The following is a 15,344-nucleotide window of genomic DNA, read 5'->3' on the forward strand; positions in this document are numbered from 1 at the left end:
TCCCTTCAGCTCAGCCCACTTGGAGCAGGGGAGGGGGACCCAGGGGCCATGCAGCCCACATGTGGGGGCCCTGTCCCAGCTCACCGGCGTGCGGGTCCCTGCCTTCCAGCCTGGAGACTTGGTCTCGGCCCAACCCGTGTGCTTCACTGAGGGGCCCACTGCTCTCCTCGGTGGTCAGGGTGCTGTCTGCTTGTGCACAGGACCCTAGCTTTGTCCCCCAGTCCAGCCGGCGCTGCTCAGAAAGGCTGAGACCGTCCCAGCAGCCCTGGTTTGGGTGGGAGCCGGGCCCGGGGTGCATGCGGGCTGTACACGAGGCTGGTATCCTACCCCCCAGGACAAGCTGGACGGCTTTGTGCCTGCGCACTTCCTTGGCTGGTACCTGAAGGTAAGACGACCTCGTCAGAAGGACACCCTGGGTCTGTCCTGTGTTCCAAGTCCGTTGCCTAGCCACGTGTGACGTTGAGAGTACTGGAGTGTGGTGGGCGAGGGCCTGGGGGCCGTGGCCCCGACCTGTGCTAGTCCTTGGTGTCATGGTCTCCAGCCAGCGCCTCACCCTGCTCGGGAGGGCGCTGGGGGTGTCTCCCCTGGAGGGTCTGATGCTCTGCCACGGCCCTCAGACCCTGATGATCCGTGACTGGTGGATGTGCACGATTGTGAGCGTCATGTTCGAGTTCCTCGAGTACAGCCTGGAGCACCAACTGCCCAACTTCAGCGAGTGCTGGTGGGATCACGTAGGTGCCCTGGGGGGTCACCGGGCGCAGAGGCCCTCAGGTGGGGCAGGACAGGGCGCTCACCTCCTCCCTGGTTCCTGCCCCCAGTGGATCATGGACGTGCTTGTCTGCAACGGGCTGGGCATATACTGCGGCATGAAGACCCTCGAGTGGCTGTCTCTGAAGACATACAAGTGGCAGGGCCTCTGGAACATTCCAACCTACAAGTGCGTCTCTCTCGAGCTGCCGCCCTGCTCCATGGGGGCCGGGGCATCCCCGTGGGGGCTGGAGGTGCCGCTCGTGCGCCTTTCTGGGGGGTGCAGGCAGTGGACCAGGATTTTGCCCGCTTCCTCTGTGCACGGGGGCATGCGCACACGCGCGCACACACACCCCCGCCAGGGCCCTCGTGGTGGCCAGGAAGTGGGCCTGAGCACCACCCTGTCCAGTCAGCTCCTCTTCATCCTCTCCCGGCCCTTCTCGGAGGTCTCCGGGTCACCCCTGTGGGGCTGTCCTCCGTACATCGTACGGGCACTCGGTCATGTTTACTTCGAGATTTGAAGCAGCAGTCCAGGAAAGGGCACTGGGGAGTGGGGTCTCGCTGCCCATGCATTGTGGGTGCCTGGGGCAGAGGGGGTGGTGGCAGCACAGGGAGAGAGCGGCCCCTGGGCTCAGAGCACCTGGCACGGCTGCCTGGTGGGGCAGGGGCACCCCAGGGTGACCGGCACGTGTGCTCCCAGGGGCAAGATGAAGAGGATCGCCTTCCAGTTCACGCCCTACAGCTGGGTCCGCTTCGAGTGGAAGCCCGCCTCCAGCCTGCGCCGCTGGCTGGCCGTGTGTGGCATCATCCTGGTGGTAAGGCTGGCCAGTCTCGTGTGCGTGCCTGCTGGGCGGCCCGGCTCGCCACCCACCCTCCCGTGTCCCCCAGTTTCTGTTGGCAGAATTGAACACGTTCTACCTGAAGTTCGTGCTGTGGTTGCCCCCGGAGCACTACCTGGTCCTCCTGCGGCTGGTGTTCTTTGTGAATGTGGGCGGTGTGGCCATGCGGGAGATCTACGACTTCATGGATGACCCGTGAGGGCCCAGGGTGGGTGGGGCAGGCCTGGGCACACTTGGCATTGCCACCCCTGGGGCACAGCCGCGGCGCCCTCAGCCGAGTGCCCTCCCCCACAGGAAGCTCCACAAGAAGCTGGGCCAGCAGGCCTGGCTGGTGGCAGCCATCACGGCCACGGAGCTGCTCATCGTCGTGAAGTACGACCCGCACACACTTACGCTGTCGCTGCCTTTCTACATCTCCCAGTGCTGGACGCTTGGCTCTGTGCTCGTGCTCACCTGGACCATCTGGCGCTTCTTCCTGCGGTGAGTGGCGTGGGCCTCAGCAGGCCATCGGCCGTCTCCTGGGCTGGGTCAACTGGTGTCTGGGTCTTGCGGTCCCTCCCTGTGACTGTGTGAGCGGTCCCTGCGAGGGGCAGCTTTGCGGGACCTCCGTGGGCTGCCTGGTGGTGACGTGGCTCCCGCCATCCCCAGGGACATCACCCTGAGGTACAAGGAGACTCGGCGGCAGAAGCAGCAGAGCAGGGGCGACCAGGACAGAGCCGTGGGCAACACGGACGGACACTTGCCTGAGCCAAAAGACCCCCCAGGGCCTGTGGAGGCAGAGAGGGAGGGGGCGCCGGCCCCAAACTGATGCACCCCATGATTGCCTGGAGCCAAGGCTCGCTGGAGCCTTCCAACAGGCCTCGGCCCTTGTGGTTTTATCACACTTTCTCCCGTGCGCATGGTGGGGCCCTGCGGGGCGGGGGCCGAAGGCGGCCCTCGTCCTGGTCATGTGTGGTGTGTGCACGTGTGAACACGGTATATATGGGTGTGGACACGTGTGCTCCACGTCCCTGAGGCTTCTCTGGGGCTGACAGGTGTGGCTGGGCTTGCCCTGGGCAGCCGGTCTCCTCCCCTTTCTGCACCTTCAGCCCGCTGGCCCCTGGGCTGCACCAAGCCCTCGGCGCCAGACGGCCCTGCCCCGCACAGGCGTCACGGTGCCTTTCTCTGCTCCCTGGGCCCCTGGCCACTCTGAGGCCATGGGTGTCCGTGCCCTGGCAGCACATGTGAAGGACACCCCGTGATGGCTAAGAAGGGGCAGGTCTGAGCAGGCAGCCCTGAGCCATTTCCCACAAACGTAAGAGTGGGAACGGGGCCAGAGGTCACCGGACTGGTCCCTCGAGTACCCTGTGCCTGAGGGGGAGGAAGGGTTGAGGGTCGTCTTCATGAGCAACCAGAACAAGTAAAGCAGCGATGAAGGTCTGCAGCAGTGTGTCCTCCTCACTGGCTCCCAGCCTCTGCTCCGTCCTGCGCCCAACGCAGGGGCTGCCCAGAGGGGCGGGGGGAGGGGGTGGGTCAGGGCCAGTGCTGGCATCTGTCCCCCCAGGTGGCTGGCGGTGTGCAGACGGACAGCCCCGGGTGCTGCATCTGGCAGGGGGTGAGGGAGGCGGCTGTCCTGGACGTGGGTGCATGCGCATAGCCGGAGAGCCCTCCTGAAAACACACCTGGGATGCCGGGCCTGGTGGGGACCCCAAGAAAGGACAAGCACTCCTCTTGCCAAAACAAGTGCTTTAATAAAGTATCTAAAACTTTCTTGCAGAAGCGAGTTATTAGAGCGTTTCTCTTCGTTCAAAGCTAGGACACCAGCGGGAGAGCCCCGGGGAGGGGCCGGGTTTCAGGAGATGATCCTCAGGCTGGGCTTGCGCCCCTCCAGAGCCTGCAGGCTGTTCTCGGTCTCGTCGCTCCAGTATATGTCGTAGAGACTGTGCAGACAGCCGGGGAGGGGGCGGGATGCGAGGTCAGGGCCACCACCGCCCCCGCACGCACCACTCTTACCAGCTGGTCCCCTCCCCCCCCCCCACCACTCACACCAGCTGCTCCGCCCCCCTCCCCGCGTCACTCACCCCAGCTGCTCCGGCCCCGCCCGCACGCACCATTCACACCAGCTGCTTCCACCCCCCGCCCGCACGCGCCACTCTCACCACCTGGTTCCCCCCTCTCCGCCACTCACACCAGCTGCTTCCTCCCAACCCGCCCGCACGCGCCAGTCACACCAGCTGCTCCCGCCCCCCACACCCGCCCCCCCCCCCCCCCCCCCGCGTCACTCACACCAGCTGCTCCGCCCGCACACATCCGTCACTCACACCAGCTGCTCCGCCCCCCGCCCGCACGCAGCACTCACACCAGCTGCTCCAGCGTGCAGCCCGGCTGCTCCACGCTCGCCATCAGCTGCAGGATGCCCTGGTCGTCCATGCAGTTGTTGCTGAGGTCCAGCTCCCGCAGGCTGCGATTGGCCAGCAGGAGTGAGGCCAGGCTGGCGCAGCCACCGTTGGCCACATCGCAGTCCCCCAGGCTGGGCAGAGAGCAGGGCACAGGTCAGGACAAAAGGGTCCGCACCAGGCCCATGCCACAGAATGCGGGGTGACGGGGATGTCCGCGCAACACGAGGTCCACAGTGTGCAGAGCCCCAGGGTCATGGCTGTTCCCAGACCTCAAGCCCGGGAGCTCATGGGGTTCCCACTGTGGCCCCAGCAGACGTCAACACCAAAGACAACAGGTGCGCACAGCTCCCCTCCACAGGCACAGTAGTTGGGACTGGGCTAAGGCTGGCACACCTGGACTTAGGGCCACAACCTCCCTGGGCAGACGGGGGCTGGGGGGGGGGGGGCACCAGAGAGCCTCATCCAAGCCCTCGCTTCCTCACCACTGTGTGCTGGGAGCTGGCTGGGTGGGTGGGAGCTGCCGAGGAGGCAACCAGAGGCCAAATGCGCAGGGACGCAGGTATGGGGTGCACAGAGGGTGTGGGGTGCACAGAGGGTCAGGGCCTCCAGAGTGAGGACAACGGAGAAGGGCAGGCTCAGTGCCGCTGCCTGTGCCCTGACCCTCCACCTGCACCCACGCCCCACCCAGCATGGCCAGGCATCCCCAGAAACAGCAGTGAGAAGCAGAGACCAAGACGCAGAAAACAAAAACAAAACATGTGACAGCAGAAACGAACAGCTGAGGCGGCGGGCTGCAAGCCGTAAGAACAGAAATTCAGGAGGAAAGAGAATGGTGCGTCAGGCCGCCGGGCCCTGAGACCCAGCAGTGGGTTCCTGAGTGCTCCACAAGTAAAAACGAGATTAGAAAATCCCTCAAAGGCACACCACTTTGTGCAACCAAGCGTCCAGCCCAGTAAAGGAACCAGGACCCACACGAGGCGAAGAACACGGGCCTGCAGGACCCAGCAGAGCAGCGTGCAGCAGAGACCAGCGGGCGAGTTCTGGGAAGTACTAGAGATGGCAGGAGGAGGGGGGGGTCCTGGGAGGTGCCCCCGCACGGACCCGTCAGACTGAGCGCCTAGCCAGCATGGTGCCGCCCCGCACACACGTGCCATCCCTCGGGCACGCTCACCAGAGCACCTGCAGCGTGGTGCCAGGCTGACTCAGGCCCTGGCAGAGCTCCTGGAGGCCAGAGTCCCCCAGCTTGTTGTTACTCAGCTGAAGCTCCACGAGGTGCTTGTTTTGGGTCAGCATCGTGCCGAAGTGCTGGCAGCTCGCGGCCGTAAAGCTGCAGGACTTCACCCTGGGCGAGACAGGACCGGGGCCTGACTGGGGCCCACACCTCTGGGGTGCTCTCGGAGGCCCCTGTGGACCTGAGCATGAACCCCCCAACCTCTGCCCCCCAAAGACACCCAGCACCTCCCCCACCCCTTTGCAGAGGCACCTGCATCTCGAAGGCCCCGCACCCCCGACTTGCCCTCAGGCACCGAAGCTGCCCTGGCCCTGGGCCTCGGGGCCCCAGCAGCACCCGCGTCCACGGGCTGCCCTCGGGCCCCGGCTCGGCACAGGCCCAGCCTCCCGCTGGCCACCGCCCGGACCGCACTCACCACAGGGACTGCAGCCGGCAGCCAGGCTCCCGCAGGCTGTCACAGAGCAGCCGGGCACCCTCATCCCCCAGCGCATTGCCCGCCAGGCTCATCTCCTTCAGGCTCTCCTTGGCCCCGAGGACGCGGCACAGGTCTCTGCAGCCCGCGGTGGTGATGTCACAGTCCCAGAGCCTGCAGGGCCGGGGACACGTCACCACAGGGCCCCCCAAGGCGACACGGCCGACCTTCTCAGACACCCCCCAGCTGCCCGCTGAGGCCGGGGCCCTCTGCAGGAGCAGGGCGGGTGCTGACTCACCACAGGACCCTGATCTGGCAGCTGGGGTGCAGCAGGCTGGAGCACAGCGTGGCGATGCCCTGGTCGCCCAGCTTGTTGTCACCCAGGTCCAGCTCCTGCAACGAGGGCTTGGAGGCCACGACACCACACAGGTCCTCACAGCTGGCCGACGTGAGGCCACAGTTCTCCAGCCTGGAGGCACAGGAGGGCCGGCTGGGCTGGGGAGCCCCTGCGCGCCCCCCACCCCGACCACGGACCCTCCCCAGGCAGGCCCAGCGCTTACTTGAGCGCCTCCAGCTGGCAGGCAGAGTCCACCAGGCCCCGGCACAGCACCCGCACACCAGCCTCACCGACCTCGTTGTTGCTCACCACGAGCTCCCTGAAGTGCTGCTTGGCCCTGAGCGCCGAGGCCAGGGCCTCACAGCTGGCGGCCGTCAGGTTGCAGTACTCTAGCCTGGGGGTGGGCAGGTGTCAGGACCTCCGTCCGGTCTCCTCTCCTGCCCCGGGCTGCAGGGCCTGTGAGACTGGAGGGCTGCTGGGCAGGGACAGCACAGCAGTAGCGAAGGGGCCATCTCCTGGGAGCGTGGGTGCTCCAAGCCTCCTGGAAGCCAGCCACTGACCACGAGCCCCACCCCACGCCTGGGATGCACCAGACCTGGGAGAAAGAGGCCAGACTCCCCTCCTGCATCGCTGAGCCCATCGGCTCTTGATGTGGGGTTACAGGCCAGCTCTCAGCTCTGGGCCACAGCCCCAGCATCACACAGGACGAGGATCTGCAGGTCTGTGAGAGCCCCTTCCTGAAAGCTCCCCGCAGCTAATGTGCTGGGGCAGGGGCTCACCCAAAACCAGAGGGATGGGGGTGCAGGGCTAGGGGTGGCCTGGGTGGCAGATCACACACTCACTGAAGCTTCTCAAGGTTGCACAGGGGGTCCAGGAGTCCTCTGCACAGCAGCTGCAGGCCCGCATCCTCCAGCGGGTTGTCACTGAGCTGCAACTCCCGCAGGGTGGGCAGGGAGCGCAGCACATCAGGTAGGACCCCACAGCCAGCCTTGGTTAGGCAGCAGTTCTGGAGGCTGGAGCACACCCAAGCTGGCCATCAGCAGGGTCCCCGTTAGCTGTGGCCCCCATGCAAACTGCCCTCTGTCCTCAGGAGCCCCCACCACCCCTGAATTCCAGGGGAGCCCACCAAGCTCGGCCTTGTAAAAGAGGGCTTGCTGCTCCTCCTCCAGACAGGGCTCTGGCGTCTCCGGGCCAAGGACAGAGAGCAGGAGGGGCTGCTCAGATGCACCACAAGGCCCAGAGGAAGCTGGGCCATGAGCCCAGGAATGACAGGCAGGGCTGGCAGGAGCACACCCCCCACAGGGGAACAGGGGCCTAGGACGAGGCAGGAAGGGACCCCACGCTCCAGGACCTGTGGCTGAAGCCCAGACACCTGCTGCTGCCTCCGGCCCACCCATAGCTGCCTGCAAGCCCCAGTTCCCTGCACTGTCCAAGTAGGTTCAGACCTGAGCCTAGGGCCGGGCAAGCACCTGGGACCACGTGGATCACCCAGGCTCACCTGAGCTTCTGGATCTTGCAGGTGGGGCTCTGCAGGCCCTGGAGCACCAGGTGCACACCGGCATCACCCAGCTCGTTGGTGCGAAGGCTCAGCTCGGTCAGGGAGGGGTTGGCTTGGAGGGCAGAGCTGATATCCTTGCACCGCACCTCCGTGAGGCCACAGTCATCCAGCCTGTGGAGGGGACATGTGGTCATTTCACACAGCAGGTCCTGGCCCATTAGTGGAACTCAACGTGGGGGGGGGAGGTCACAACCAAGACATTTAAAAAATGAAACAGGGGGGCTCCTGGCTGGCTCAGTCAGAGGAGCATGCAACTCTTGATCTCAGGGTGGTGAGTTCAAGCCCCACACTGGACATAGAGATTACTTAAAAAAATAAATAAAAAAAGAAACAGAGAAATGTATGGATCATCTCACGATGCTTTTGTTGCAGGCCCTGGCACATCTACAGATGCACGTCTGGGGCCCCGTGCTCTCTGCGCCTTCCTGTGGGGCACAGTCAGCACATGAAAGCTCCTGTCTATCTCTAGAGAAAAACCAAACCAAGGAAGTGCTGGGAAAAGGACACAGCACCTCGGAGGGACACAACCGGAGGGGCTCACCAAGATGGGCATGCACAATGCTGATTGTAACCCAGGATCAAGGCTGCCACAATTAGGGAAACACCCAACAAACACAGGTGGGAGAAAAGCCACCTCTTGCTCACAAGAGAATGACAATAGATAAATGTGGAAGGAATGAAGAAATTAAAAATCCCAGTTAGGCAAAGGCCCAATAACAACTATTCTGGCAAGATCCACCGATGAATGACAAAATCAGTAGGCAAAGGTTTGAGCAGTCTTAAGGCACCTCACCCAAAATATTTATCAATTACCAAGAGAAAACAGTGACTTTAGAGTGGAGAACAGGTGGTCATGGTGACCGTTAGGGGTGACCCCATGGTGCCATAGCAATCGACAGGATACAATATGCCAGGCAGACACCACAGCATTTGTGTATTCCCACGAAAAACCTGTGTCTCAGCCATGACAAGACATCTCCAGAGCCTGAGCAGACTCAAGAGTCAGATGACCAAGGACAAGGAGGGACAGAGGGACCATCACAGGGAAGGGGCCAAGGAGATGCGAAGTTAAATGCCTCAAGCGGGATCCTGCACAGAGCCAGGCACAGGGAAAGGACACAAGGGGAAGAACTGATGACATCCGAGTCCAGGCAGCCATGGGGGGGCTCTTCGTTTTCCTGTCTAACTCTTTATAAACCTACAACTATTTCAAGTAAGTAAAAAAGAGAAAAAGTAAGCAGGCACTCATCTCCTGCTTATACACCCTGGGGAACCTGTGGGTTTGAGAAGCTCAACAACAAAACCCAGTCTTGACTCCCAGCAGGGGCAGTGGATGGGCAGCGAGCGCCTCCCACTCCCACAGGAAAGAGACAGGCTGCTCTGCCCACCTGCCCTCAGAGCCTCCAGGCCACCTCCTGCCCCCCCAGCCTGAGCCAGGAAAGGTTTACATTTTCAAATAGTGGGAAGAAAGTACAGTAACATCTCATGCCATGTGAAAATCATATAAAATTTACACTGTGAGTCCAGAACCCCAGTGCTCTCGGAGCACACCCAGCCCATTCGTGGGTGGTGGCCGAAGGCTGCAGAGCCACGGCAGTGAGGTGGAGAGCCTGCCTGCTAACCCCCGCACACACACACACCAACAGGGCTGTTTTCTACCTGACCACCTCGTACTGCTGGATCAGAGGCAGGAGCTCCGTCCACCGGGCATCACTCAGCTGCTGACACTGGATGTCGAGATTCATGGTTCGAGGCGAAGTGTTTTCTAGGTAGAAGGCAGAGCGGGGAGAACATCTCAGCCAAACTCTCTCAACGTCTGATAGGCCAGAGAGCCAGAAGACGGAAAAAAGTCCTAATAGGACCCCCAAGGGTGGGGGTGGGGGGTTGATGTTTCAGAAGCCACAGCCTCTCCCTGGCCAGTGCCCTTCTCCATCTCAGCCTCCAGGAGCAAAAATGGGGGCAAGCAAGGGGAGGCTGCAGCCACTGGGCTCCCCTGACAAAGGGCACCACAGACCACAGAGCTTGGGGACGCAGCCTCACCTCTCGGTCTCCTGCACTCAGCCTTTATGGGCCCCTCCTACCCAGGAGAGCCAGGACCAGTGCTGGCCATCTGAAGCCCCTTCCTCTCACTTGCCTGGGGGACACCATAGTGTAGAGGCCCAAGCAAGTGGAGCATAAGGACCAGCAACCCGAGGAGTGCCACAGCCCCACCGGGCCAAAGGGCCCCCCACCTGGCATCTGAGCGGCATGGACCTGAGCGGCTTGTGAGAACCCGAGGCCTCACCACCCCGAGGCAGCTGGCGGGGAGGATGGGTGCCTGTGGTGAGCTAACAGTTCTTCAAGGGGCACCAGCGACAGGTGCCCTGGGAAGGGCTGAGGAGGTAAAGTGGGGACCCCAGGCCCACTGCCTGCACTCTGGGGGTGCACTCATGGGTGGCCACTCAGGGTGCCTATGTCCACAATCCCTTTCTGGGGGCTGGGAACTCCAAACAGGCCAGGACGCATCCTCTGCCCCACCGTGGGTCAGCCCAGGCCCACACAGAAATCAGGCAGGACTTTGGCAAATGACTTTGGCTCAGGTTAAGCGTCTGCCTTCGGCTCTTGCATGGGAGGTCACAGGCCCCGAAACACCTCACCAGGGACAGCACAGAGCTTGAAGAAATGATTAACTGTCTATTGACACCAGAGCTTTGGGTGGGCGCTGACTGCACTGGGATGTTCCTGAGGCCCTGAAGGTGGGGGCCAGCAGAAGAGAGCATCCTGCTGGGATGGAGACAGGGAAGGGAGAGGGTTTCATTCAAGCGCAATCAGAAAGCCCAAGAAGGATGCACACCTGGAAGTAATGCCATTCAGCTGCCCTTTAGAAAGGTCAGGACAAACAGGATGACTCAACCCCATGTGAGGCTCCTGGTTCTGTGAAACCCCCGTTTCCTAGAAATACTGCCTCGTTTGTGTTCCTGTTCCTGGCCGTGCCTAGCAGGGCCGGGCCTTGCTGAAGAAGTGAGGACTCCCCGCCTGGACCCAGGCCAGTTCAGAGCCTACAGCCAGTCCGGGACTGCCAGCAAAGGCTCTGAGTGCCAGCCAGCAGGCAAGATTCACGTGTGCACATCCTAACTGATGAGCCAGCCGAAAACACTGAAGGGAGGAGGTCTCGGTAACTGGCCCTGTCACACAACCAACAAAAGGAGGAACCCAGGGTCCGCCCAGCCCACTGCCCCAGCCACGTGAGCAAAAACCAGATCCGCCCCAGCGGCGCCAAGGGTGTGCTCAGTAAATCCCCTCCTCAAGAATCCTTAGTCATTGGGCACCTGGGTGGCTCAGTTGGTTAAGCGACTGCCTTCGGCTCAGGTCATGATCCCAGGGTCCTGGGATCGAGCCCCACATCGGGCTTCCTGCTCAGTGGGAAGTCTGCTTCTCCCCCTCCCACCCCCCCCGCTTGTGTTCCCTCTCTTGCTGTCTCTCTCTCTCTCTGTCAATTAAATAAATAAATAAAATCTTTAAAAAATAATAATAAAAAAAGAATCCTTAGTCATCATCACTGGAGAAGGGGGCTGGGAGGGGCGAGGTCAGAGGGACCCTCTCTCCCAATCCAGTCTGACATCTGGGGGCTGGGCTCTCCCGAGGTGATCTGAGGTTAAGAACGAGAACGGGAGGGCGCCTGGGTGGCTCAGTTGGTTAAGCGACTGCCTTCGGCTCAGGTCATGATCCCAGGGTCCTGGGATTGAGCCCCGCATCGGGCTCCCTGCTCCGTGGGAAGCCTGCTTCTCCCTCTCCCCCTCCCCCTGCTTGTGTTCCCTCTCTCACTGTGTCTCTCTCTGTCAAATAAATAAATAAAATCTTTAAAAAAAAAAAAAAAAAAAGGAACGAGAACGGGAAACCCGAACGAAGCAACTGAGAGCACCCCTCCCCCACCCCACGGCTTGACCAGACCCTGGGGGAACCTCTTGGTTGGTCCTTGGGACTAGGGGGACACTTCTTAACCTCTACGGGTCACGGATCCCTTCGAGAACCCCATGAAAACTGATAACGCCCCCCAAAGACGCCGTGTCTCACTGCTTCTCCCCGAATCAGGACCCCACCAGTTGGGCTGCTCCCTAGGGTCCCAACAGGACACCTAATGCTTTCACGTGTGAGAACGGGCCAGTCCGCAGGGCCGCGCCCGGGGGACAGGAGCAGGGGGGCGGCGCCCTCGGCCTGGGCCCACCGGGCCGAACTGGAAGACAGGGGCGCGTCCCGGGCCCACTGAGCCCCAAGCCAGGCGGCCGCGGACGCCGCGGTTACCTGCGCGAGGCGCGGGGGCCGGCCAGGGGTGCCCCGGGGTCCGCGCGAGACCGCCCGGGGCCCTCACCGCCCTCCGCGCGCACCAGAGGGTGCGCATGTGTCCAGGCCCGCGCGGAGTCACTCTGCGAGGAAGCGCCCGGTCGGGCCTCGCGCGCAGGGCTCCCCACCCCCGCTCGCCATGCCGCTTCCCCGCACCCTGGCACTGCGCAACTCACCCGCTACCGAGCCTCCGCTTCCGCTGGGGCCAGGGGTGCGGTCCGCCCCACGTCCCGGGGCGGGGCCACGCGCTGGGGCGGGCCGCAGGCGGGGCGATGGCCCTGGCGGCGGCCCGCCACCCAAGCAGAGGGCCGGGGTGGCCCGCCCGCGCCGCCCGCCCCTAGTCCTCCCCCAGGGCACATTAGCCGCACTCCCGGGCAGCGCGATTATTGGAGACAGCCGTCTTTGAAGCGGGTGCTCCGCAAGCAAATCTTAACTCAAGCACTTGCATTGCAAGAGAGAGAAAACCCGACTGCCAGGGCTTACCCGGCAACACCGGCTCGCACAACGCGCTAGCACAACCATCACCGGCGGGGAGAGACCTTCGAGGGTCCCTTGTTAAGTGCTGTAAACATGCGGGACAAGACGCCCTGACGGGGGCCTGGGAGCTTCCGGCATCGCTCTGCCGACTAGGTCACCTGTCCCGTGTGCACGGGCTGACGTTGTCTACTGACTTGTACGCTCGTCGTTAGAGCAGGGATGCCGGATGCGTTCTCATCACACACGCATTCGCTACTTCAACCAAGGCCTACCCAACACCTACGGACTGCCAAGCACTATGCCCGGCGCTTGGGCTACATTGGTGAGCAAAGCAGAGCGAAGGTCTCAGGCCCCACAGAGCTCACAGTCCAACGTGGGGAATGCATGAAATCAAAAAGTAAATTAATAGCATTAGGCTGTGGAGAGTGCAAGGCGGAGGATAACGCAGGATAAAAATGAGTCAGGGCGGAGTCAGGGAGGTCTCCTCCCCAGCGCCAGCAGGCCTCCGGTGGGTGTGGCAGGCTGGGAGGAAGGTGCCTTGGGGTTGTTTCACAAACACGGGTGCTCGCGGCAGACCTGGCGTAATCTTTGTGACCACCAGAGGGCAGCACAGTAGGGGTGGGGGACGAGGGGGCTGGGGTGGGTAGTAGGTTCTTCGGGGAAATTAAGTGAGGGTTATTCAATTTGGGGAGAATATTTGGCTGGGCCAGTCCTTGCTTGGGTGGCTTGCTGGGCACCAATGGACAAGAGGGTCTGGGCCACCAGCACGGGGCCAAGGGTCCCAAAGAACCCAGTGGATTGAGAGACCCGGGCCAAGGCAGAGGCAACCACCCCTCCGTAAGCTCCCTCAGAGCAGGTCTAGTGGTCAGGTTGACAAGTCATCAAGTGAAGGCAGTGAGCAGCTCTCTTCCACCTTGAAGCAGGAAAATGAGGGTGGGGCTGGGTTTCTGGCAGAAGCTACTGAAGCCTGAGGGTGGTTGAGAATGAAGCAGAGGGGTGAGGGTGGAGAGCTCCAACCAACTTCCACATGATTTGTCTTCTTCAGGTAAACACCCAGAAACAGAATTGCTGGATTGTAGCTCCATACAGTTTTCCACCGTGGCTGCACCAATTTTCATCCCCACCAACAGTGCATAAGGGTTCCCTCTGCTCCACATCCACACCAACACGTGTTGTCGTGTTGATTTTAGCCATCCTGACAGGTGTGAGGTGATGACTCATTGTGGTTTTGATTTGTATTTCCCTGATTATGAGTGATGATTAGCATCTTTTCATGTGTCTGTTGGACATCTGTATGCCTTTGGAGAAATGTCTGTTCAGGTCCTTTGCCCGTTTTTTTTCCACTTTTAAAAGATTTATTGGGGTGCCTGGGTGGCTCAGTAGTTAAGCGTCTGCCTTCGGCTAAGGTCGTGATCCCAGGGTGCTGGGATGGCTCCTTGCTCAACAGGAAGCATGCTTCTCCCTCTCCCACTCCCCCTGCTTGTGTTCCCTCTCTGTCTCTGTCAAATAAATAAAATCTTTTTTTAAAAAAAAGATTTATTTATTTAGAGAGAGAAAGTGAACACGAGGACGGGGGTGGGGGTGGGGCAGAGAATCTCAAGCAGACTCCACGAATGCGGAGCCTGATGTGGGGCTCGATCCCACAACTTAACCGACTCACCACCCAAGCACCCCTCCTCTACCCATTTTTTTTTTTTTTAAAGATTTTATTTCTTTATTTGACAGAGAGAGAGAGCACAAACAGGGGGAGTGGCAGGCAGAGGCAGAGAGAGAAGCAGGCTCCCCCCAGAGCAAAGGAAGCCTGATGTGGGACTCGATCCCAGGACCCTGGAATCATGACCTGAGCTGAAGGCAGTCGCTTAACCAACTGAGCCACCCAGGCGCCCCTCCTCTACCCATTTTTAATGATTACTTGTTTTGGGTTTTTTGTTTTTTTGGTGTTGTGTTGTATGAGTTCCTTATATATTTCAGATATTAACCCCTTATTAGGTGTGTCATTTGCAAGTATCTTCTCCCATTCCATAGGTTGCCCTCTCATTTTGTTGATGGCTTCCTTTGCTGTAAAACATGATTTTTACCACATGAGCAGTATGTGCTCTTTATAGAAAAACCAGACGAGGGGTGCCTGGGTGACTCAGTCTTTAAGCGTCTGCCTTCGGCTCAGGCCATGATCCTGGGGTCCTGGGATCCAGGCCCACATTGGGCTCCCTGCTCAGCGGGGAGCCTGCTTCTCCCTCTCCCACTCCCCCTGCTGTGTTCCCTCTCACTCTCTGTCAAATAAATAAACAAAAAAAAAAAAAAAAAAAGATAGAAATAAAATGGAAAGCCCTAGCGTGCCCACCTTCCAGACACAAAGCTCTGACATCTGTATATGTGCTCCTCCTCTGTACGCACAATACACATTTTTTTAAAAAATAAAAAATATTAGGAATGGTAGGCAGAATAATGATCAAAGATGATTATGTCTGAATCCCTACCTTACATGGCAAAGGGGTCTTTGCAGATGTGACTAAGTTAAAGGTTTTGAGATGGGGAGATGGTCTTAATTACTTGGGTAGGCCCAAAGTAGTCATGAGAGTCCTTACAGAAGGGAGGCAAAAGGGTCAAAATCAGAGATGGGACAATGGAAGCAGAGGTTGGAGTGTCTGGGCTTTGAAGATGGAGGAAGGAAGTCTCCACAAGCTGGAAAAGGCTAAGAAGCAGATTCTCCCCTGGAAACTCTGGAAGGAACCAGGCCTATGGATACTTTAACTCCCTAATGCCCATTTCCCCACTTCTGATCTCAAGAGAACTGTAAAATAAGAAATCTGTGACAGCGTGTTACAACAGCAGCAGGAAACTAATGCATTATGAGCTGCTGTATTTTTCACCTCAGAATAGTTATGTATACAATGTATAATGAATATACAGGTACACTAATCAATATGTAACAGTCTAACTTTGTAAAACATTTATGTGTTTTTAAAGATTTTATTTATTTGGGCGCCTGGGTGGCTCAGTTGGTTAAGCGACTGCCTTCGGCTCAGGTCATGATCCTGGAGTCCC

At 60.1% G+C, this 15,344-nt stretch overlaps 2 protein-coding genes across 6 annotated transcripts in view; one reads left to right on the forward strand and one right to left on the reverse strand.

The window, feature by feature from the left end:
- The window catches only part of PTDSS2 (phosphatidylserine synthase 2), a 24,641-nt gene extending 21,238 nt beyond the window's left edge, over positions 1 to 3,403 (forward strand). Inside the window, exons 6-12 of the mRNA XM_021692173.2 lie at positions 335 to 385; positions 618 to 731; positions 819 to 937; positions 1,448 to 1,562; positions 1,636 to 1,781; positions 1,881 to 2,066; positions 2,235 to 3,403. Coding sequence (XP_021547848.1) covers positions 335 to 385; positions 618 to 731; positions 819 to 937; positions 1,448 to 1,562; positions 1,636 to 1,781; positions 1,881 to 2,066; positions 2,235 to 2,394 — 891 coding nt within the window. The 3' untranslated portion in view covers positions 2,395 to 3,403. The remainder of the gene's footprint in view (positions 1 to 334; positions 386 to 617; positions 732 to 818; positions 938 to 1,447; positions 1,563 to 1,635; positions 1,782 to 1,880; positions 2,067 to 2,234) is intronic.
- Positions 3,295 to 15,344, reverse strand: part of RNH1 (ribonuclease/angiogenin inhibitor 1) — a 13,269-nt gene continuing 1,219 nt past the window's right edge. For 3 of the 5 annotated variants that reach the window (XM_021692171.2, XM_021692172.1, XM_021692170.1), the window contains exons 2-10: positions 9,162 to 9,267; positions 7,443 to 7,613; positions 6,787 to 6,957; positions 6,168 to 6,338; positions 5,906 to 6,076; positions 5,611 to 5,781; positions 5,136 to 5,306; positions 3,925 to 4,095; positions 3,295 to 3,505 (exon numbers count right to left, since the gene is read on the reverse strand). In XM_021692171.2, the coding sequence (XP_021547846.1) occupies positions 3,418 to 3,505; positions 3,925 to 4,095; positions 5,136 to 5,306; positions 5,611 to 5,781; positions 5,906 to 6,076; positions 6,168 to 6,338; positions 6,787 to 6,957; positions 7,443 to 7,613; positions 9,162 to 9,247 (1,371 nt within the window). In that variant the 5' untranslated portion in view covers positions 9,248 to 9,267 and the 3' untranslated portion in view covers positions 3,295 to 3,417. The other 2 variants (XM_021692169.1, XM_021692168.1) reach the window with 2 other exon arrangements.

This window comes from Neomonachus schauinslandi, chromosome 11 (genome assembly GCF_002201575.2).
Source record: "Neomonachus schauinslandi chromosome 11, ASM220157v2, whole genome shotgun sequence".
NCBI classification, from domain to species: domain Eukaryota; kingdom Metazoa; phylum Chordata; class Mammalia; order Carnivora; family Phocidae; genus Neomonachus; species Neomonachus schauinslandi.